The 24,851-nt window shown below is 37.2% G+C and overlaps 1 protein-coding gene across 4 annotated transcripts in view; it reads right to left on the minus strand.

The window, feature by feature from the left end:
- Positions 1-24,851, minus strand: part of PARD3B (par-3 family cell polarity regulator beta) — a 926,621-nt gene that overhangs the window by 117,012 nt on the left and 784,758 nt on the right. For all 4 annotated transcript variants that reach the window (XM_087949489.1, XM_087949488.1, XM_026673207.2 and 1 more), the window contains one exon: positions 5,009-5,135. In XM_087949489.1, coding sequence (XP_087805615.1) covers positions 5,009-5,135 — 127 coding nt within the window. The remainder of the gene's footprint in view (positions 1-5,008; positions 5,136-24,851) is intronic.

Raw genomic sequence — 24,851 nt, forward strand, 5'->3', positions numbered from 1 at the left:
TAACCAAATCTCTATATGAGATCTGTTAAACAATCCATACCAATGTGCAAAGATTACTAATTCCAAGTTACATTGTGGATGTGTACACATGCACATGTGGAGAATCAGTGCTTCCAGTAAAAATGAGAATGTATAGAGTTGGTGAGGCTAACCAAAAATATGCCTTTATAAAAATTTGAAATCCAACCAAAAAGGAAAAGGAAGCAGACAGCATCTAACCAACTTTGATCTCAAATGCTAAGCAGGATCTGTCCTGGTTAAATGAATAATTCTAGGGCTGTAATTAGCAGGTTTTAGGAGGAGGTAAATGTCACCAAAATGGTGGGCATGATTAGGCAATCAAAGCCACTCCCCCTTTTTAGCACGCACCACATAAACATTGCACACAAATAAAGAGGCAATATTTGTACTGCTCACACCCAACTTCCTGCTGTTATTGACACCCCTTCCCTAGGTGACCCTGCTTGACACATTGAAAAAAAAACTTGCCAGAGGCATCCTTGGCAAACCACTTCCCAAAAGCTGTATGGATGAAGTCATGAGGAACTGGGCTCAACTCAAAGGCACCTACCAGTTTCTGAAAGGCACATTTATCTAGGAGTAGGCATGTATATGTCTAGTTCAATGGGTAGATTACTTAACAGCTTCAGTTTATCTTCATAAGTTCATTTACAAAAAAAATTCTGAGAAAGAATAATAAACTCCTCTTTTTTATACCAAGGTCTCAAGCTATCTTCAATTTCCTGTCATTTTCCATTTGTTTGTGTCTAAGTTAATAGGAGGAAATGCAGCACATTTAATAGAAAATTTGGCTTCAAGGTGCTTAGATCAAATCCTTACCAGTATAGCCCTAGGTATTCAATGCCATCTGTATGCTGATGATGCCCAACTTCTCTTTCCCACTGAAATCCAAGGATGGCCTTCAATTCCAAATGGCCTTCTGATACTCTTAAAGCAGTGGTGGGATTCAATTTTTTTTACTGTCGGTTCTGTGGGCATGGCTTGATGGGCGTGGTGTGGCTTGGTGGGTGTGACTTGCTGGGCATGGCAGGGGAAGGATTTTGTAAAATCTCCATTCCCACCCTACCCTACTAACCTGCTTTCCAGCTTCGTTCTCCTGTGCACGGCAACAAAAGAAGACTCAGCTGATCAGCTGGGACTTGGAAGGCAGAGAATAGATGGGGGTGGGGTCAGTCATAGATGGTATTTGCCAGTTCTCCGAACTATTCAAAATTTCTGCTTCCAGTTCTCTAGAAATGGTCAGAACCTGCTCAATACCACCTCTATCTTAAAGGCTAGATGAGAATAATTCTTCAGTCTGGATGCCCAGAATTAAATGCATCCATTTCTGTATATACTTCATTCTGTCATAACATGCCAATTTGGAACATGCTATGATGTTTTTTTTTTTAAGAATTTGAAACTTTTTTTAAAAAAAAGATCATAGACTCTTTGACTAGGCTGCTTTTGGCATTTGAGGCACCTTGTGGTTGAGGTGGGTGTTACTCTGAACAATGCTGCTGTTGATTTCTAATTGGATGTTGATGGATTGCCATTTTAATGATTAAATTACAATGTTATCATTTATTAAAGCCATAGTGGCGCAGTTAGAGTGCAGTAGAGTGGCTACTTCAGGCTACTACTTTTCTGGCTGCCGGCTGCCTGCAATTTGACAGATCGAATGTCATCAGGCTTAAGGTTGACTCAGCCTTCTCTCCTTCCGACATGGGTAAAATGAGGACCCAGATTGTTGGGGGCAATATACTGATTCTGTAAAACTGATTAGAGAGGGCTGTAAAGCACTATGAAGCAGAATATAAGTCTAAGTACTATTGCTATTCTTTATGTTATTCCCTAAGGTTTCTTCTACCTCAATCCTGGGGGCTCCAGTTTATCAGAATAACACTGATAATGGAATAACGGCTGAATACAATACTTAAATCTCTTCAGGTTTTATCATTAAGATCTCTATGTAAGCATACTATATTTACTTTCTAAGGAAACTTCCTTAAATAAGCCACATACATACAACAATAAATAAATCAATTGGGCATGGAGGGGAAAGAAAAAACATCAACAACTAGTTTAGGATAAAACTAAGGAGCCTACAGTTAGTCAATATTAATTTAGAACAAGATAATAACTGATTTGATTAATGTCTGCTAAGAACTGTGAAGATTCCAGGTCACCCAAAAAGGCAATGGTTGGTTGACTTAATCAAGATCCTATGCTACTCTAGATATTCAAATTGTTTTTATGAGGTAATGTAATACCCTTTTTATGGTATTTTATTTTTATATATTTTATAAATTATACATATTGTATTTCAACAGTAAAATGTATAAGTACATCACACTTTTGAGGTTGCTGTTGGTGTTAGATGAAAACCAGATTGAATATTATGTTAGATAGTGAACGTAATTACAGCATCTGATATCTATTAGGAAAATAGTATAAAGTTAACTATGGCTTAGGTAACAGGAATAATTGAAAGATCTCTCTCTATATACACAAACACACACAATATACATATATGTCACATATGGAGGTCAGGAAAAAACAGCAGGATTTTCTCCTGTCTCTTGAGATGTGCCTGTTCATATGTAAGCTCCAATATGTTTTCAATTTAATCTCAATTATGGGACTCCTTCCCATAATCCCTCTTATAGCAAACAAGGACCCAATGACAGGAAGGTGAAGGAGAAAGTTCTAAATATTTCTCTTCGTATACTCCTCTCCTCACACAGATAATTTCCAAGGCTATAAAAACTCTGGATGATATAGATATGAAACTCTAAAGGTGAGTTGCTCACAAAGATATGCTTCCATTACTTTATGTATCCTGTTTAGGTTTCTTGTTTTGCTTGTTGGTGTGAGAAATCTGCTTTTCAATGAAAAAACTCTAGTCTGATAGAGATTTACAGATACAAGGTACTATCCAACATTCTTCACAAACCTATGCAGGAAAGAGCAGGGTTCCAGAAACACTCATTTGTAAAAAAACCAAAAACCAAAAACCACTCCTTGCTATTAAAGTTGTACATCTCTTTCCTCCAGTGTGAAATCTATAGAATTGTTAGAACATGTGCCTTTGAATGAGAAATAAAACAATCTGAAGGTTTCTGATATTAATCAGTTTGAGAGCTTTAAAGGTATCTTGTGCGCTTTGATTAACTACCCCTCCTCTCACAGGAAACATAAGAGCTTTGGGAATCAGTAATCTTAGGGCATTACACCTAATAGAATCAGCTTAAAAGTGATTACCAAGAAGGGCCTTTTGTGAAGCTTCAGAGACTCAATGGGGCCATACTCAAAAAGGTAATAAAGCCCTTCAAGATTTGATAAGAAATGAGAATTCTAGGCAGCTCTGAAAGTACCACTGACCTGATCAAGATATCAACTGTTTTTCACCATCTGTCTTGGGAATGTGTACTCGTTCTTTATAGGATTTCATTAGAAAAAAACAATCCAAGCAAAGCTGTGCACTAAAGTTGGATGTTTTTGGTCAAGTAGGTTGATTTACTGAAATATTATTTAAACCAATTTGTGTAGAGGACATCTCAGTATTCCTATGGGCACTGAATTAAAACCTGGAAGTACCATGTATTCTCCCTGATCCAAAATGAAATGGATTTGGTGTAATTACAAGGAAGACTCAATCATAAACGAAGAACAAATCTTTTGCAACTTAAAGTGAAGAATAACATGAACACCAGCCGTGCTCAGAAGCCAAATGGGATGACAGTTTCTCAGTCTCTTTATTGCACTCTTCGGGGCAATGTGCTATCTTAAAGTACACAGAGCCATTGCCCTGTGTTTAATACATCATCACACACACATACACACACACAAAATCATAACTAAACAAATAAGTCAAGAAAATGTAAACAATTTGTTTGAGTATCCTTTTAGACTCTCATTTAAAAAGAATAAATTCATACATGAACAAGAAAAACCTATTAATAATTCACAACTGCAAATTAGGCATTTGATTTGTTTCTTTTTTTCCCATAAACTTAATCAATCCACTCTTAATCCCATTTCCTCCTGTTCCTAAGAAGTTCTCATTATGCTAAATAAACTAAATAAAATAATGCCTTCAAACATTGCACAAGAATTTGCAGTTGTTCCTCCCTCTCCAAATCCACTCAAATTTCATTGGCAATTTGGTATGGAGACATCATGTGACTGATCCCGTATTCCCTAGTTAATTGTCTGACCAGCAAAGTTGTTATGATGTACTTCTTGCAATGGAACTAAAAATGAACAAAATGTAGACAAAAAATTATACTGGGTTAAGCACCCCTGGATTATCTTGGCTTCCCCACAGTCTCCACCTTTATATCAAATTACTGCTTTGTGAATAGTTGGCACTATCTTAATCCTAAATCCATTTCATCTTGGGCAATATATTTGTGAGGTAATCTGTAGAACACAAGGAGGTGATATAAAGATATGGTGTTTAAAATTTTCATTGTTAAGTGAATATAAAGGTTAGATTAAATTAATATCAACAATGTCAGTAATTACCAATCCAAGATCTCATGATAAGAAGATGGTTTCCAGACTCTTGGAAGAATTTAATGCATGCTAGCAGAGGGAGCAGAACAAGGAACAGATTTACACAGAAATGCTACCTGGTACCTTCAGAAGCCAATCAAAGCATAATTATATTTTGATTCTAAAAGCTTTTGAGAATTTCTCAGAATCACAAGTCAGAGTAGAGAGGGGACAGCATTGATCAAAGTTCAAGAAAAAATAAATCAAATGCTATTATTTGTTTTCATGACTGCATGTAATAATGTAAGGCTAACAAAAGGAAAGAGGGAAAAAAACCCTCACATATACCCACAGGAGGTGCTTGGTAAAATTATTAATTTTTTCATTATATCTGGTGTCTTGCCATTAATCTAGTTGAATATGGTTAAAACAATGTTTGAATATAATGTTTAGCCATCAAGCTTTGGATTGATAATTTTTTAAAAGCTGGTGTATTTTGAGCACTTACCCAATGCTGATCATAATCTGATCTACCTTCCTCTTCATCATATAAAGGTACACCTTCTCTCCTTGCCTGATGATACTCTTTCCGTAACTTCTGGATGCGATCAGCAGTTCCAATAGATGGACGATCACTGGAAAAAAGAAGGAGCATATCAATAATATTTTAGTATATTTACTTTCAGCTGGTTCATGTCTGAATTCATTCAACAAATGCAATTTTTCTCTTAGCTTCACTTCTTCATAAGCCACAATTAGGTAAATAAACACATACAGCATACTGGGCTAGCTGGGGTTTCTTTTTTTCTTTTTACAATTTTATTTCAGTTTGAAGACCATCACATATGGCACATACAGTACATCAAGTGTTAATTAGAGTTCTTTGTAGGCTTCAATATACAGGTAGTCCTTGTCTAGTGATGGCCTCATTTAATGACTGTTTGCAGTTATGACAGTCATAACAAAGTAACTTTACGGCCAATCCTCACATTGACAACCTTCACAGGTCTGTAAAGCAAAGGACAGCTGAAGTAAGATAGTAAGCACATGGTTTCACACTTTGCTTAGTGACTGAGTTGCCAATTGAGGTTGTCAGATGAAGATCACCTATAAATTGTTAGACTAATCCTTATCATCATTCAGGATATCTGGAAAATGGCAGAGTCCTATTTACTCTGAGTTCTTTCTCCTTAAAGAACTATTTTTCAACTGCACATTAAACTAGCAAGATATATGATATATGTTAAGAACAATCATCAGAGAGAATAAGTGCCTCAGAGAGAAAGTCCATTCAGAGAGTGGTAAGAAAAACCAAAAAGATTATAGGAAGCTCGCTTCCTGTCATCCAGGATACTGCTTATAAGCACTATGTGCTTAGTGCTCAAAGCATTGTTAGAGACCCCACACACCCACTTCACGGTCTGTTTCTGTTGCTCCCCTCTGGGAAGAGGTTTCGAAGTATTTCCTGCAGGATTACCAGATTCTGTAATAGCTTTGTTCCCTATGCCGTCCTTCTGGTAAACACGCAAGATTCGTTTCTCTCGCCATGTACATGTATACATCCGAAGTAGACTGCGTTGTTTCTCCATGTCATATAATATATGTGAGTATATGCATAATTTTGTATGTTATTTATTTAGTCATGTTTATGTAGTGTATATTAGAGGTGGTGACCCTTTGAAAGCTGTATGCAAGGAAATTTCATTTTAATGTATGTCAATTAGTATACATAAAAATGACATTAAAGTTATTCTAAGTCTAAGTCTGTCCACTGTATCAGCGGGATTGGTAGAAATGATCTGATTACTAGATGTGACCTCATGTCTTTTCCTACAAGCCTTTGTCAGACTACTGTGTTTGCCCATCTGACTTCTCTTCCCTCCTTTATCAGTCACCTAACAAATCTTGCCAATACTTGCAGAAGGTTTGTTGAAAGGGCTATGGCATGGCATGATTGGTATCACCTCCAAATTAATGTTGAGCTTGAGCTATACGCATAAACAAAAAGACAAAAAAAAAGTTAGCCGGCCAAGATTTACATTTCCTGTTTTCTGTAAATTTAAACTTAACTGTGGTGGCACGGTGGTTATATTGCAGTATTGCAGGCTGACTCTGCCTAATGTCAGGAGTTGGATCCTGACCAGTTCAAAGTTGACTCAGCCTCCCATCCTTCTGAGGTGGGTAAAATGAGAATCCAGATTATTGGGAGCAGTATGCTGCCATTGTAAACCACTTAGAGAGGGCTGTAAAACACTATGGAGTGGTACAAAAGTCTAAGTGCTATTGCTATTAAATTAATTCAATTCACAGTGATATTTTTGGATCCCATATTCCTTTTGTACATCTGTTCAAATGTAGGGATTATATGAGGAGGAAGAAACAATAATTTTGTGAAGATTGAAGGAGGCCTTCTTAGATAGTACAAGTTCTATGCACATGGAATATAACAAAGTGCTCCCATGTGCATAGCAGATGTTAATGTTTTAAATAAAACAATGACTTATTTCACAGCACAATAGAGAGGATACCATTGAGCCTCCACATTTCCTGTATTCATCTAACTGTGATACATAGGGATGTGAAATCATTTTGCTATAGACTCTGACAAGAGCAATTTCAGTTTTTCACTCTTAACTGATCCATGGGAGTGAGATGGGGAATTCATCCTTCCTCAAGGAGTAAAAGAAACCAAATTTTTTTTTTTTGTAAAAATACAGATTGTGTCTTTGTTGAGATTTTCACAGTGCAAATGTTGTAAGTCTCCTAGCAGTTTGGTTAGGAAATGGCTTCTTCTTTTGGTTGATTCTTGGAATAACCAAGTGACATTTTGCAAAATAAAAAACCCCTACCCCAAAATAATCAAGTGGATTATATCTGGATATTTTATTAAAAATCCTGACATAAATCTGCCAAAATGAAAATCTGCCATGCAGAACAGGCAGTAAAATTCTGAGTAATATATTTGGATGTGACACCTTACAAATGTGCACCACAGTCATGTTTAATAATCTTTACTACAGTCATACATTTCCTTACATGGACATTCTTCCTGCCTGGAAATTTTGCAACCTTTGAAGCAAGCACATCTGATCATGATTTCACACTTCACACAATTTTTTATAAAGGCAGTTGCTGTTATTATGAATCAGTGTCTTCATTTTCAGACATCATGCTTGATGGAATAACAAGTTGCCCCTGCTGGCAATTTCTCAGGTGCATCAGAACTCCTTGAGAACTCTTCTGCAGAACAATTATGAGATTACATGGCCCACAGCCTTATAAATGTAGGCCCATGTAAAACGGACTGTGTTGTATTGGATTGTATGGCCTGTTGGCAAACTAACCTAACTTAACTGCAAGGCAAAACTATCAAGTTCCACAGTAAGATCTAATTTCTGAACAGAACATAGCAAAGGAGAGCTAGATTTGTGTATTAAGACAATTCTTTGCACTATGCCTTCATTGAAAATCCCACACACACCAAAGACAAATAAAAACCAGACCACAGATTTTGAGGATTTTTGTTCAATCAGGGTTGACAACAATATAATTAAAAGGATTTTAGCCTAACTGTGGATAGAAAGAAAAACTGTAACAAAAAAAAGCTAACTTCAAGTCCCAGGCAATGTAAAATGATTGTGATATCCAATCCTTTAGTTCAGAATTTCAGTTTGCCTCCTGACAATTACATGAATATATGAACTACATTCCGAGTCACCAGATGAATTCAATCAGGGCCAGGCAAATATCGCATACATAATCTATTAGTTTACCTAAAGGAACTGAAGCATTGAATTCAAACAAAATGAAGTCATTAGTAATAATAATGATAAAAAGAAATGTATAAGGCAATATTTAAAAAAAACCCACAATTTTCTCATATTTGTAAGGAAAAAAATCATTACCAATTGCAACCTATTCTCCCATCTGACTATATAAACATATATTTAGAACTTTGTGTTTGATCAGATAGCCATTCTAAGGTAGAATTATGAAGAAAGAAAACAGATTTTAGATGCATAGGAAGAATAAATGCTTGTCTTAGAAAAAGCAATCATAGGTTACAAAAGAGGGGCAAAAATTTATACCAACTTGAAAACTTGGCATAATACAATATGATAAGAATTACCATTGGAATGTATCTGTGAGACTTGTAATCACTATTTAATTTAGGAACTGTCTGAATGGGGGAGAATATAATTTTAGTTCACCCTGACACCATCTACATCTGTGAACTACACTTAATACTTGGAAATTGTGAGGTAGAACTAGAGAGGAAACTTGATCAATAAGCTAACTCTACCTTATTATAAGGTTATATTAATAGAATCTTGCATGTCTGAAAGTACATTAAAGGAGAATATGTACAACTCAGGTTTGAAATGAGGGGTCCTTAGTGCTCACTGAACATGATTGTTTTCTTGTAGATGTTTCATTACCCAAACTAGGCAATATATTAGTGTTTGGGTAATGAAACATATACAAGAAAATAACCAAGCTCAGAGAGCATCAAGGATTCCTTAAAGTACATTTCTCCCCTCTCATTCCTGTTGCCTTTACAGTCTAAGAAACTAGGAAGGCTCCTTCTGAGTCACTTGCTCTGCCTACCTTCTGCTGCAAGATGCTTTTTATCTGACTGTTCCCTTGGCTGCATCTCTTCACCCTGCCTTTCAATGTCATTTCCAAATCAAAGAGAGGGGAACAGACCATAATCAACCCTCAGTCAAATTTAGGCCAGAATCAGTATCCATCCATCCATATAGACACCACATTGGTGTCACCAATAGACTGAATATATGAAGGCAAAGAGGAAACAAGTATATATGTACTAGTTCTGGCTTTTGGGTACTAGTTGAGTAAGGATGGGCTAGCTTCAGCTTCCAGTATAATGCTCTTTATTAGAAACAAAGTTTGTTGACTTTGAAGCAGGTTATATAGCCTTTAGTTACTAGTGAATAACTAAATTATAAAATGCTGTGATATTCATAACTTGTAATATGAAACATAATAAAAACCATGTGACCACATTAATAAAACCAAATTAAAAGCTCATACTACTATACTAGTGGCATGCAAAACACAGAAGTCTATTTCCCAAAGCTTGAAAGAAAGGCAAGTCTTAACAGCTTTCTATAAAATAACTAAAATGGGGGCCATTTGAATCACCCCGTTGTTCCATTAGGTCAGAATAGTAATTGGAAACTGTTTCTGGCACCACCACCTTCTCTTTCTGTACTAGTGATAGGCTGGACAGGGTCAACTTGGAAGACATAATCCTGTAGATATCCTATTTCCATACCCTGTAAGCTAAACAGGCTAGTGCCAGTTTGCCAATATGGCTAATTCCATATTGTATTCAGAAACTCACTGAAAGCCACTGCAGTTCCTATATATAAGCACAACATTACAGAACCATCCCTCTGCTCTCAGCAGTCTATTATTTTCTATATTAACTGCAATGTCAAAAGTCTTCAAGGGCAGATTCAAGAACAACACATTGCAATAATCCAATCTAGAGCCTGACAGTTACCAGAGTTTCTCTCTAGAAGGTCCTAACTAGTGCACCAGTTGAAAGTGGGCAAAAATATCCATCAAACTGTGGGCACACCAATGTGAATTTGGATGGGCTTGATTAATCCCTAGTATATTCTCAAGGAAACAATTGTATGGTTTTTGGTTCATCTAATTATAGCTAAACAGTGTAATGAAGTACTACATAAAGGAGACATTAGTGATTGGTTAATAACTAGAAAACTGTATCTGATTCAAAAAGACCTAGTGAAAGCAACAACACCAGGAAAATATAGGCCAATAAAATGCTTGCCTATGTTTAAATTACAGACATAATAGGTGACAACATCCAAGATTATTTTGAAAATAATAACATCCTTCCAGTAGAACAGAAAGGATATAAAAGAAAAAGTATAGGTATGAAAGATCAACTGCTGATTGATAAAATGATTCTGTAGAACTGCAAAAACTGAAGAACCAATTTACATTATGGTCTGAGAGGGAGTTGATTCATTATCATACAATTGGATGGTTCAATGTTTGGAAACAACTGGTGTCAGTAAAACCATTACAATGTTCGTAGAAAAATAGTGAAGCAGTGGAAGACAGAATTGATGGTTGGAAATGAAAAATTTGGAGTTGTCAATATTAGAAGAGGCATCTTCCAGGGTGATTCATTATCACCCTTATTATTTGCCATTGCCACAAGCTACTTACAGTGATTTCAAAGAAAACAAATCTTGGCTACCAGGCAGCAAAAATGCTAATAATATCTCATATTTGCTTTATGTGGGTGATCTGAAGCTTTATGGAAAATTAGCAATCAAAATCTAGTAACTGACAAAGTCTGTAAAAATTTTTAACACAGGCATAGCAATGGAATTTGGCCTAAAGAAATGTGCTACAATAGCAAAAAAGTGAGTTAAATCATGAATTGAAATGCCGAATAGCCAAACCATCAGGATCCATTAGGATGAAGCAAACAAATATCTGGGCATTTTAAAGGTAAATAACATCAAGAATGGACAAGTTAAAAATGTGATTAATAAAGAAGACTTCCAAAGAGTGAGAAAATTGCTATTGAAAAAAATAAAGTGAAAACACCATTAGGTATGATTTAATGCTTATTTTTTCAGGGACAGTCAACATCAGAGAAAGGTACTTAACCCTGTTGTATTATTAGATGTCATTGTCTTCTGAAGTATTTGAGAACCTGCATTTTGGCAATGGCATTTTCTTTTATAATGCTGATGCTTTTTATATGATTACTCAGCATCAGCATATACTATACGCACTGGCTGCTCCTGTTTCCTGAAGACCGGAAAAATGAATAAAAGCTGGAGAAAGCCACCATTCTAATTGACCAAAACATCTGATACTGTAGGGGGACTTTTGTTTAGGATATTTAAACCTTAGACTGATTCCACAATCTAGGCAGAATTCTGACAGGAATAAATTGTTCCATTTGTTAAATTGAAGACTTTCATAAATCTAAATGTGCATTTCTGAGTTTGTCTTTGGTCATGTCTGCTCCTTATGCCCAATGATCCCTGAATCACTTGGGATTACCTGAAGCCCCAGCTTTGAGAATCTCAGAATTGCTAGAAACCCCCTTTTTTGCTAATACTACAGCTATTAGGACCTCTAGTCTCTTTTGCAGAAAACAGCTGCAACTAATAGACTATCTCAGCTTCCGTAGTTTAAGCCCCACTGCCTCAAACTTATTATAAGAGATACCAGGAGGCACTGAGTCATCTCAGACATTTATAGAATGAGGATACTGTAGGAGCTTGACACAGCCTTATTAACTTCTTAAGAGACAACAGTGGGATTCCAGTTACTGCCTGAGAATTAACACAGTGGATTTTTTCATTCATCATTCAAGGAGTACCTTGCAAGTCAGTGTTCAGTGCTATCCAAAATAACTGTGTTCAAGCTACAGGGAAAGAATCAGTGGTGCTACCACTAAAACATGGCCAGTGTGGGGTCCTTGGTGCTTTCTGGTAGTTTTCTTGCAGATGTTTCATTATCAAGTGAGGTAACATCATTGGCTCTAGGGCCTGATGATGTTGTGTAGCTTGGTAATGAAATGTCTGCAAGAAGGCTACCAAGCTCACAGAGAACTGAGGACCCCAATTTCAATCCTTGGCTACAGATACTCTCTTTTATCCATGGCCAATGAGTTTTGGGTAGAATGGTTCTGATGTAGTAGTGGCTGTGCAAAATAGGAAGGCTGTGCTTTGGAGAGCATATGAGAAGACAAATTTAGAGCTTGGGCATTTGCAAAACTGCTGAAAGGAAAATAGGAAATGGTGCTAATAGCAAGGAAATATTTTTTCTTCTGTTTTGTTCAGCTGAATGCTAAATGTGGTTCATAAATTTGAGTGTGGGATATAATGGAGGGAAAGCTCAGAAAGAGAGTCTCGAAAAACTGGTGTGCTTAACTCTTTGCCATAGCTACTGTCAGCAGGATGTGAAAATATATTTCAGTAACCAAGAGAACAATAAAGCTTTAGAAATAGAAACTCTAGACTTTGCAGAACAAAATTATGGGTGAAAGATGATTCAAGCAGAGTCACAAAGTCAGACATGCCTGAAAGTGGAAATTGACAAAAAGTAACCTTATGTCTCATTCTGTGCATGAACACAAACAGATGAGGGGAAAAGATGATTTTTCAATGAATCATTTATAAACTGAAGTAAGTTCTAATATATGTTATCTGGGTCATAATCCAGTTTTATACTTAAATCCTTACCGTTTTTTTAAAAAAATATGTAGCTTGTGCCCTTTTAACTATACAAATTTAAAATATCATAAATGCTTCTAAATCATCAAAGATTTCCAAAGCAACTTATGACTATCATTTCTTTCACGTTGAATCCATCACCACTGGCTCTCTAGTGTGATGTCCTTCACTCAGTGGTGGTATTATACCAGTTCAGACAGGTTGGGGTGAATCCCTTGCTCCGAAGATCAGCTGGCAGTGAACTGGTTCGCTGCGATGAGCATGTGGGGCCACCCACCCACCCCTGCTCTTTCCTATGCTTCACTTCCTTTGTTTAGAGCATAGCTGATTTGTGCAGCAGAATGGTTTCTGTGCCTCAGCTGTTTTATTCACAGGGACTCCTGTAGAAGGTAAGTATTAGAGATTTTCTAAATGCGGAGCATGCGTGCAAAGCACGCAATCACCAAACTGATTGTTATACCGGTGGAATCCCATCCCTGCCTTCACTACTCAGAGCTTTCTAAGGAAGGAGATCATTTCCCACAGTGTCAGAAAGGGCACTCAGGAGCAATTACAAAGGCAGTTCTTTGTGTCTCACCATTCCTTAATAACACCAGGGAGTTTCTCAGGATGACCAGCCCTGGCTACTGGAAAGTCACACCACTGGATTCTATAGGTGTCTGAGAGAAGATGATTTAAATATTGTTAAGACAAACTATTTTTCCAGACAAATACCCAATTAACTTCTTCACTGAAGCCATTTTCTCTCATTACCTCTATCTGATTCCCCTTGATTCTGTAACCTAGAGGTGTTTGTAGACTTCTTCTAGACTGTGATTAAGACAAGCTTGTTTGAACAGTTAAAACTGAGCTGTAATCAGAGCTTCTGCTATTATGATACAAAAAATACCTTACTCCACTGAAGGCAGCATTTGAAGCTGGTAGAAAAATGTTCAATTTTTAACCTTGACAGAATATCAAGCCCAGAGTAAGAGATGATATAATTGGAACAAATTAGGTGTTTCTGGTCATATGTGTAAAAATGAATTTGATAAATGGCATTTTAGTTGCTGAAAGCTTCCTAGACACAAGGTAGAAAAGAGCTTAAGATTTTCATTTTGAAAAGAATGAAACAATGAACTTTAAATTATTAACTGCTATTCTGAGGTTGTAGTATAGTTTATTCTAGAATATAAATGTCTGAATCAGATTACAGGATTCAGTTACTGACAACAATTGACATTTTCTCAAATTATTATTACAAGAACAAGTAATGAGATAGAAATATCCAACTTTTGTTCTTTATTTTTTATAAAACATTTGTTTTTTTTTAATGGAATTATCCCTTTTTTTCTCTTGCTGTTTCGGCATCACTGGGAAATCTAGTAATAGAGGAAATTTATGTGCAGTAACCTCTTTAGAATACCCCTTGCAGAAAATTTGGGGTATTGCTTTCTTCTGGCACATTTTCTTACAGAAATCTCTTTCTGTTTGTTGAGAAAAAGCAGCTGGCATATTTGCAACATACAGGTCACAGCACTATAGAGTGCAGTTTTTCAACCTCTCACTCAATTTACAACAGCTGTAACAATTCAACTAAGCTAACACTGAATGTTAAATTATTGCAGGAGATGGTGGCTGCTTTGTTGCAGCTTTTCTTGTTTCTCAGACCTAAGAATTTATTTAAAACAACATATTTTTTTATCCCCAAGTATATAAAACTGATGTTTCAGGCTTATTGCCTATTGTATTAATAAACAATTAACAATGATGTAATTTCAAGAAATGTCTATCATTTGGCCCCAGAATTGAAAAGATTGAAATGTACAGAAGGGTTATTAGGTTACAGTGCATTAAAATTGCCCTGCCTCAGCTATCCAGTCAGATTTTATGGAGTGAAAATTAGGAGTTTGATAGTTGCAAAGAATCTCTAAAACCTTCATTACCTTACTGAACTTTTATTTCCTTCACTCAACTCTTATTGATGATACTAATTTGATGTTGTTTTAGCTTATCCTCTGCATACAATCCCAGTTAGTCAGAAATTGCTGCATATATCACCCCCATTCAGCATTAAAGGTCCAGAACTGACCGTTTAGTTTCCTACTTCCCACCTCTATTCTGCTGCTATTATATATCTAAAAGGGAAAAGGCTGGAATAACCAAAAACAACTCTCTTTCGGCCTGTCCATGCCAACCACTCACAACCTTTTTACTGGAGGTTCTAAAACTTTCCTTGATATAGATAGATATAGACTGGGTAGATTTTTGTTGTTATCTCTCTCTGAATTTGTTAGCTGATATGAGTTAATGCAAACTACATGAGAAATTACCCACAGTAATTTTCCAACCATGATCATATAATACCATGCTGGTATCCCATGGCTATGTGGTCAATCAACACTATTGCTAAGGAACATGGAAGCCCATTATGTTTCTCTCATTCCAAAACATCCAAATATGCCAATTGCAATGTTCTCTGAATTGCTATACTTCTAGGTAGTTGTCTACCGATTGTAACCATATTTTCCTCCTGATTCAGTTCTAATAGAGCTACTGTATATGGGCCGCAAAAGCGTGGTTCATATCTTGCTGGAAGCAAACAGATGCAGGAAAACTGCTTTAACACTTTGCTCCCTTTTAATAGTCACCCGGATACATCCATACATTTTAGTAGAAAGCTTGTTTCTCCATATCACTGTCTGAATGAGAGATCATTACCTGAGGGCACTTTCCTTTTTTATACCACCAGGCTACTTCTTCATGATTCTTGTATTTAGCTTTGGATAAAACCAATCATCAGAAAAGAAGGAAGATTTTTACAAAATGGGAGTGAGGATTCACTCCCACTACCCATTTTAGCTTCATTGTTGATCAATTCTGACATTTTGTGACCCTACAGACATCATTTTGCCAGGATTATCAGTATAGTAGCTTATTCTTTGTGGGCCTTTGATTTTTTTCCCAAGCCTTAGGATCTTCTTATGTGTCCAAAATACTTAACTTCTACTTTTATGTATACATTTGTTTGTTTCTACCAGTTATTTAATCACCAGAAACCAACCATATTCTGGGAGGCTTCTAGAAATTAAGCCATAAAAATAAGATATAAATCCAAAATTAAATTAAAATTGAAATAAAACATTAAAGTTGTACATTAAAATTAAATACTTTATTTCATCTTCCATTGAGCATTCTGCTTTATTTCATCTAGAATTTGATTACTTTTCATATGTTTAGATATTCTCAACAAACTTTTCCAACACCACAACTCAAAGACATTTTCTTTGTTCAGCTTTTTTGATGATTCAGTCTTCATAATCATGTTATAGCTGGTGAAACCATGGCCTTGACAATACTGCATGTACCTTTGTTGTCTGGGTGACATCTCTGAACGTTAATATTTTGTCTAGTCATATCACAGTCTTTTTCCTATATAGATGCCATTTTATTTCATTTGTGAATCTTTGAGCCTAGAAAAATACAGCCCATTACTACTTCATGTTATTCTCCATCAGGGGGGGTACGAACAAACCAACTTTTTTCTTTCCCTTTTTTTTTTTTTTTTTTTTTTTTTTATTTTTTAGTGGTGTGTATTCACAAAAATGTTACATTTATACTTATATCTTGTAAACAATTAGGAAAAAAAAAAAAAACAAAAAAAAAAATTTTTTTTTTGTGGTGTGAATCTTAGTATCTTGGTTTTAAAAATCTGAGCAGTAGACTTTAGCACCGATTCCTTTAACCTTCAGCAAGGAATTCTTTAAGCCTTTCTTTCTCCAAGGGCAGCAAAGTAAGGTTGTTCATGCTTCTCCTTATAATTTTAATTCCAATTTATATTTCATTGATGTCAGAGTATATTCATGAACTGGAATAGAGCATGGTAACAAAGTCAGCCAATGAATAGGCATAGCAACTTAGTCAGCCAATGAGGACTGTTTGGAAACTGAAACTAGAAATAGTCTAGACATGGCCCTGCAGCTCTGAAGCTATGTTAAGCTCTGAGTCTATCTATTGAAGATGAAACTGCTTCTCTCCTCTGCTGTGTAACTAGCTTACTTGCTTGTTGCTCGCTTGCTTGCTGAAGACTGGAGCTCTGCTCTGAACCTGTAACATGTCTGCTTCTGTTTGAGTTTGCTCCATGTTGGAGAAATACCTCAGCTGGGATTTCATCAGCTCCTAATGAAATTGTTGCCAGCAATATATTCTAGAGACCAGTATGGTATTACAGTTTAAACATATCATTCATTTTGAAATATTTTTGGACATGTTTTCAGCATATCTGCATCATCTATTTTTTATCCAATAGGATTCTTTCCTTCTTTACCTGATATTGTACCCATTTTTGCATAAAGATATTTCTTAATTTCTTTAAATTTTCTACACACACACACACACACACACACACACACACAGATACACAAAAATTTTATTAAAGAAATTTTTTTAGAGAGTAAAACAATACAAATTTTAACTTAAAGATACAAGAAATAATAATAGAATAATTCAAAACTGAAAAAGACATACAGTGGTACCGCGCTACTTCACTGCTTCAAAACTCATTGAATTTGGTATTCAACACATTTTGATGTAAAATGTTGTCCTCATTGTTTGTTTGGTACTTGCATTATTAAGAGGGGGATGGCTGTGGAAAATGGACAGAAACTCGGTCATGCTGGGAAGACCACTTCAAAAGGAAGCAGTGGATGGCCTCAGAGGATAGATAGGAAAGCAGCCATGCTGGGAAGGTCGCTGACATAGGAAAAGGGACAGAGAGGAAGTCCTTCCCAGCTGAAACAAAGGGTCACATGGTAAATAATATGATTTATTTTGTACTTATCATTTCTAGTACTCATTGTACCTCCTGGAACAATTAATAGTGATTACTGAGATACCACTATAAAGAAAAAGCAATAGAAAAGAACAAGAAAATAAAAATAATAAAGGGTATCTTCTGATCTTCTTAAAAAGCAGTTATAAGTCCTTGGTACTCTCTAAACTTAGTTGTTTCTTGCTAATATTTCATTACTCAACTGGGTAACATTTTCAGTGCTAGTAAGTGAGAAGTTTACTCCTTATTTATATTTAGTAGCTTGCCCTACCAATGTTGGTAGAAGTCTGGTTTTCTCCTTCATATTTCCTTGATTAGGATAGTGTTTTCTGCTTCACTGTTTGTCTTATCTGCTTATCTAGGTGTTGGTGGCTGGAGAGGATATGGAGCTACCTATATTCTCTTCTATTGGAAGTTATAAATGTATTTATATTTTAGCCCCCTCTAGATACATCAAAATTTTCTTCTTTCCATAATCTTCCCTTTCTAGCAGATAAAATTTGGTTTTGGTGTTCTGTTGACTAAAATGTTGCAAATCACAGCAGAACTTTTGCTTTCTCTGCATCTGTAGTTGGATTGTAAACTTGGATCACTTTAACATTGCTTTATTTGCCTTGGACTCAAAACTGAGATCATTCTATCATTTGGGGACTTATGTCCCAGTACTAACTTTAATATCCTGTTGTTAATAATGATGGCTACTCTATTTTTAATGTTTGTCTTGTCCATATAGTAGAAGATCTGATGCTCTTCCATTCCATTCCATTCCATTCCAGTACATTTCATTTCATTGAAACTCAGAATGTCAGTGTCCAAGAATAGCAAGTTTGTCTTGACTTGCAATGCTGACATTCCACTTCCAATGGTATACATATCTCTACAGCTTCAACTTTTCCTTTTGCCTCTGGGCATATCAGTAGCTTGATATCTATCGGCAGTGCTACTTTTGCTTACCCTTAGTGCTGGATACCCTCTGACCTGTAGGGTATCTGATACTACATTGCTATAAATACCTATTTGGTTTTCTTGGCAGATGACAGAGTGTATTACCATGTTCTTGTCCTGCGGATTGTATCTGATCTGATCCTCCTTCTGTGATCTGCTGGTCTCAGAGTGTACATTCCCAATTCTATAAGCTGAAAAGGATACGCTAATGCCTTCAAGATTACAATCCAGAAAGGGTACACTTTGGCTGAACACTAAAAGAAACAATTGCAATCACGGGGCTTTAAAAAAACACAACTAAGATAAAAGAATATTTTATGCAAAAATATAAGCCTGAGAGTTTGGTTTAACCTGCTACAGACCCATGTGAAGTAACTCTTGAAATCAAATTGGCAACCAATGTTTTCAATGTTTTTCACAAAGAAAAAAATGGTTGGACTATTTTCTTTTCCCTTAAAAATAAAGATGACGAGGCTAAAATTGCCAGCCACAATCCTATTGTTAAAGCCTTCCTGCTTCCAAATAACAGACTTTCTCTAGCTACTGCAGTCTGGGATCCTCACCAATGAGAAGGTCTCAGTGGCAGATATCCCATTGTGAAGTTGACTCTCCAAGCAGCAAAATTCCTGGAGCATCTGTTCACTCACTGAAGAAGCACTGCAGGGGAAAGCAACACTTGGTAAAAGAGCCATGTGGCTGCTCAGCAGTGAATCCTGAAGCAAAATTACAGACACCACCATCTAGAACACGGAGTTCCAATGTTGTTGATAATACAAAAATGGTTTCACCCTTCCTTCAGAAATCATCCATAGGGGAAAAGTTGTTTGTAACTTTCTAAATAAGTAGTTCCAGTAGTACTTATGTAGGGTAAGAGCAGCTTAACAATGGAGCCAATTATCAAGAGACGTGGCTAGTCAACCTTCTTAGGAATGTGCTCAAGTAGAGAGCAAACCATCTCTTATTGGTGCCTTCATTTGGGCTCCAGTGGAGAACAAAGGGTTAGACTTAGCCTTCTGTGCTTTTGTGCTAAATTTTAAAGACTTGGAATTATTTCTCTACACAGAATTACTTGAATATAATCATGAGATTTAATTTTGCACATTGCACAAAAACCTGAAATTAAACTTGTTTTAGAAGCATCAATTGCTCTCATCGACAGATGTTTAGTGGTCCATTTATAGCCGTCATCCTTCATTTCATCATACCTCACCATAACTAGAAGTGTTTCAAGTCTACTGAGGTAGCCTTAAATTTTAAATTCCATACATTAGTAATACTGAAAAAAATCATTTGCTTTTGTCTTTTAAAAAGGTTATTTATAGGCTGCCTAGAATGTCAGAGAAAAATAGATAGATCATGTGGTCAAAAAGCATCCTTATAATAAAAGAAAGCTTTTAATGGATGATGGCTACTGGGATAACATTAATCCGGTATTAAGACTTTTACGGGAAAAAATACAAATGCAATTTGTCTTTTTAACTGTCAGGTGCATTTCTGAAGCTTTAGAATCTGCAGCTTCCAGTGGCCTTTTGTCTTTCTGTCATGGCAAGAATATCTTGCACAGCTGAAAGAGATTTGTAAGTTATCTTTCTCAAAATCCATCAGCTAATTCAAGGAACCTAATTAGAACTGCCATTTTGATGAAACACACTAAGCCTCAATACAAACTAGTAGTGTTGATCACAAGACCACACAAAATGGGGCTATGATGAATATGATGTATACAAAAATTATAGACAGGTACAATTTCTGAAAACATGCATATTAACAGAGACAAAAATGAATATAAAGAAAATGAATGTATATCACTTTGTGAAAGTTAAACAGATGTATCATTTTACATACACTATGAAAAATTAGTCATTTAGAAGAAATATTTCACAAGGGATAAATAAAGCAGGGGTTTTTTTTCCTTCTATTTTATATACTATTTGTTTTATATCTCCATGGGCAGTGGGCAGTGGTGACAGTGTTCTGACCGGGAGGGCAGGGACCTAGCTGCCTCCCATAAGCAGAGCCGTCGCCGCAGCATCTCAGCCACCTTCGCCCACTTCCTTTCATTTTGTCCCCAGTAGGACAGAGGCAGTGGAGGCAGTGGAGGCGCTGCAGTGACGGCGCTGCTTATGGGAGGCAGCCAGATTCCTACTGGTCGGATCACTGCCTCTGCAGGTCACTGCGCCGCAGCTGCCACATGGATGGGAGAGTACCACGTGGTGGCTTAGCCAGCCAGCTGAGCCTGGGGATGGGGCCCAGGTAGGTAGGCCCCAGCCAGCGCCATTGGCAGGATGGGGCCGTGCCTGTGGGGAAGCCAGCCAACTGAGCCTAGGGATGGTGGGGGAGGGCTAGCATGACTTGCAGGCTTACCTGTGAGCAGGCAGATCAGGGCTGCTCAGTTGGGGATAGGGTTAGTCTAACCCAGCTGGAAGGAACAGTGGAGAGGCTCATGGTGGGAGGGGAAAGGCAACCAGGGCTTGCAGAGTCTCATTCACCCAGGGAGATCATCAGATCAGGCGGGGCCGCAGCAAAAGGCAGGCAGCAATGGCTGGCCTGGCAGGCAGGCAAAAGCAGGTTGCAGGCATGTCACGCATGTGCATTATGTTGTGCATGTGCGATAGGGATTGACTGGGCAGGGAGCGGAGAAGTGGGCAGAGAAGGGCGGGGCCCGGTTTACCGGTTCTCCAAACTACGGAGAATCATAACAACCAGTTCTACTGAACCGGTCCAAACAGGTAGAATCCCACCCCTGCTTCCCTCCCTTTCCATTAGTAAATGTATGTGTGCCTGATTGTGCATTTTCAGGCAACTTCCATCGGTCCAAATCCTTTCCTCCAGCGGATCTGTCCTTCCATCTCTAGATGCCACATGGAACTTTGTCAATATTACTCTTTTAGTAATTTTCATGAAAAGTACCCACTCAACACTGTTCTTTGGATGCAACAGTTTCTTCTTTGTCCTTTGTATTCCACCCTTAATGCTGAAAACAATAGAAATCCAGGCACACCATTTCAAAGTACATGTTTTGAAATGCATTTTCCCATATATATAATTATATTTCAGTTCTACTTATATGTTCTGCCAAACAGATGTAAAAAACAAAATCAGCATCTTTTCTACAGCAGATGTTCTAGTTAAGACACCAGCACACCAGGGGTGAAAGGTACAAACTTACTAGGAAAGAATAAAGCATTCTAGCAGCAATTTAACAAGGAATAGCATAAATAGCAAGTTAAATAATTTGTAAAGAATTTCATTAGCTGTCAGTGCAAGATGCGAGGGAAGATGAAAATGTGCCTATAACTATGCACGACAGAACCGCTATTACAGAACCCACAACTCCTCCGAGATGTGCACATTTAATCCATACTATAATCACTGTGTTACTGCCTCAGAGGTCTCAACCACAGGAACCATTGGTTAGGCATTACTGGACTGAGATCTATCACTGTGTGGGTTCAGGTAGGTGGCACATCATTTTCAAGGAGGCTTCGGAATTTCAGAATCTTCACATAATAGGAGATGAGTGAGTTTTGAATCATTAAGGAAATTATGCAAATGAGGTTTTGACATTCATGTAACATGTCTAATGATGTGCTTAACATTTAGACCAGACCTGCAAAACCTATGACTCATCAAGTTGAAAGCCTTCACATCAGGCGGCTCACAAGAATTTCATAATCATAATGTTTTGGCCATCTGCCTCTGCTCTCAGACAATCCACAGGCCTCTGTATTTTAGAATTAGAAGCCTAACAGTGACAATTCAGTGACCTTCCTTGATAAAGACAAGGGTTTACACATTGTTTTAACCATGTACTTAACCAAGATTTGTTTAAGATTTAATAAGTCACAATAAGACAGGTTTACAGACCACAATAAGCCACAGTGAACCAAGGCATATTTTCTTAAATAGGAACCAAAGTATTTCAATTCATTCTACTATAATTACATCTGCTTAGGATTAGGCTCTTATAGCAATTTTTCACTTTTCAAAAAATCACAGTTGAAATAATAGGAAAAATAAATCAAAAAAAGTCATCTAACTTGTTACATGATTATTGATTTCTTCCCCCATTTCCACCAATGCAGAAGTGATATTCAGCAGGTTCTGACCAGTTCTGGAGAACCGGTAGTGGAAATTTTGAGTAGTTCAGAGAACCGGAAAATACCACTTCTGACTGGAGATTTCCCCTGCCACACCCACCAAGCCACTACCGAACCGGTAGTAAAAAAAATTGAATCCCACCACTGCACCAATGATAGAAGGCTTGTAGGCTAAATGTTCAGAAGTCAATCTGGTTTTTGGGATCCTTGCAGACCAAAGCTGGGCTCAAGCAACCAAGCACCTTTTACACCTACTTGTACCTACTGCTTTTCTTGTCTGTTTGCTTGAGAAATGGGGTTTTAGAGGGATAGAGAAACCCTTAGAAAGAATCCTGTGGAGGGCTTCTACTTCTGAGCTTCTTTGCAAGGAAACCCATCTCTTATTTTAGCTCTGCAAATTGGAGGTATATTGACAATTCCGCCTGTACTGTTTTGCCCTGAAATCCAGCTTGACGGAATAAGTATAAGTTATGGTTTGCTGGGGTTTAATGATAGGTTTATAATCTATGAACTGTTTTGTTTTTATGGCCATTATTTCATGATACTTTAGTATTTATTCTAAAAACTGCTTTAAAAGCTTCTGAGTGAAATGAAAGAGGTATAAAATTTAAAAATAAATAATTCAAACATGCACATTGAAATCTTTATTTTCTTTCAATGGCTATGTTAATTCTTTTTCATGGTTTATATAGCTATATAGGCATAAACATAATTTATATTTGTTATCAAGGAAGTTGTAAATATAGTCTGCACAAAATATCATGGAGGTAAAATAATAATACAATTTATGCTTCCTTGCTTCTTTGAAATGGAGTTAAACCATATCCTGGAAAATAGCCATGTTTGAAATCTTGGTTGAACAAGGGCTTATCAAGATGCATCTGCCATTATCTTTTCTCAGAGGTATGTTAAAGTATTTTACAGCATTAACAATTTGCCATAGTCTATGTGATCCAGAGGGCAAAATGAAATTGAGCCACAGTGGCGCAGAGGTTAGAGTGCAGTACTGCAGGCTACTTCTGCTGATTGCTGGCTGCTGGCTACCTGCAATTTGGCAGTTTAAATCTCAACAGGCTCAAGGTTGACTCAGCCTTCCATCCTTCTGAGGTGGGTAAAATGAGGTCCCAAATTGTTGGGGGCAATATGCTGAATCTGTAAACCGCTTAGAGAGGGCTGTGAAGCACTGCGAAGTGGTATATAAGTCTAAGTGCTATTGCTATTGCAATTGATCCATTTCAGAAATCTTTACAAAAACTAATATAATGACAAGCCCAACCTCCCATTTTGGCTTATAGCTCCCTTGCTCAGTTTGTGGCTGGGCATCCTAGAAACTCCTGGGCATCCTTTCAACCCTGAGCATTTGCCCCTTTTCTCCCAGGGGCTTTTGAGGTGGAGGCTCAAGCAGAGGCAGAAGGGCAAAGCCATTGTAAGGCAAACTCTGCCCTTTTTATACCTGATGGTGACAATAGAATCACTTCTGCTAGTAACTCACCACCACCACCTCCCAAACCTACTTTTTTTCTCTCCCTGTTATTTAGGCACTCAGCAATGTGCCAACCAATTAAGCAAAAGTAGGTAGAGTTGGCTAACTGCAAAGATATTGTCAGCCTCAAGATATCTTCCATAATATATATATTCTGCCTCCTAACTATTGCATCTTCTTTGCTGCTATGCCAGTCTATTTCTTTCGGCTGTCATTAGCAACGGAGGGAGGGGGAAACTCGGAGGGGAAGAAAGCTGGAGGTGTTTTGCATTCCTTTTGCTGTGGGTAGCAAGGGGAGGGGGATTCCTGTCTTTAACTTTCCATTTCTTGGCTAGCTTCTATCCCCTTTTGTGCAACTGCGAACTTTTATCAAAATATGTCAAGGTCAACGGACAGAAGCCTCATCACCACCTGGAGATGGCCACATGATCGTATTCAGAACTTTTAATTGGAAGAGTCATTTGGATTTTGGGGGGTGGGAGCATTTCCATTCCTTTGTATATGTGATCTGCGCGCCAATTTCTCAGATTTGGAATTAAATCTGTAGCTTTCATTTTATTCTCCAGTAAAAGAATAACTTTGTTATAACCCATGGAGTCTGAGTATTTCTTTCTTGGATTTTGAAGGGAGCACAGACTGACAGATATGGTGATACAATTTTGCTCCTCCAACTACATCGATTTGATATGCTGAAGCTTCTGTACTTAACCTTCCTGAATAGAGGAGGCAGATATTTCTTGCACATGTGAGGCACA

This window comes from Notechis scutatus, chromosome 1 (assembly GCF_049901735.1).
Source record: "Notechis scutatus isolate UNSWTSFEM ecotype Mainland chromosome 1, rNotScu1.2, whole genome shotgun sequence".
NCBI lineage: Eukaryota > Metazoa > Chordata > Lepidosauria > Squamata > Elapidae > Notechis > Notechis scutatus.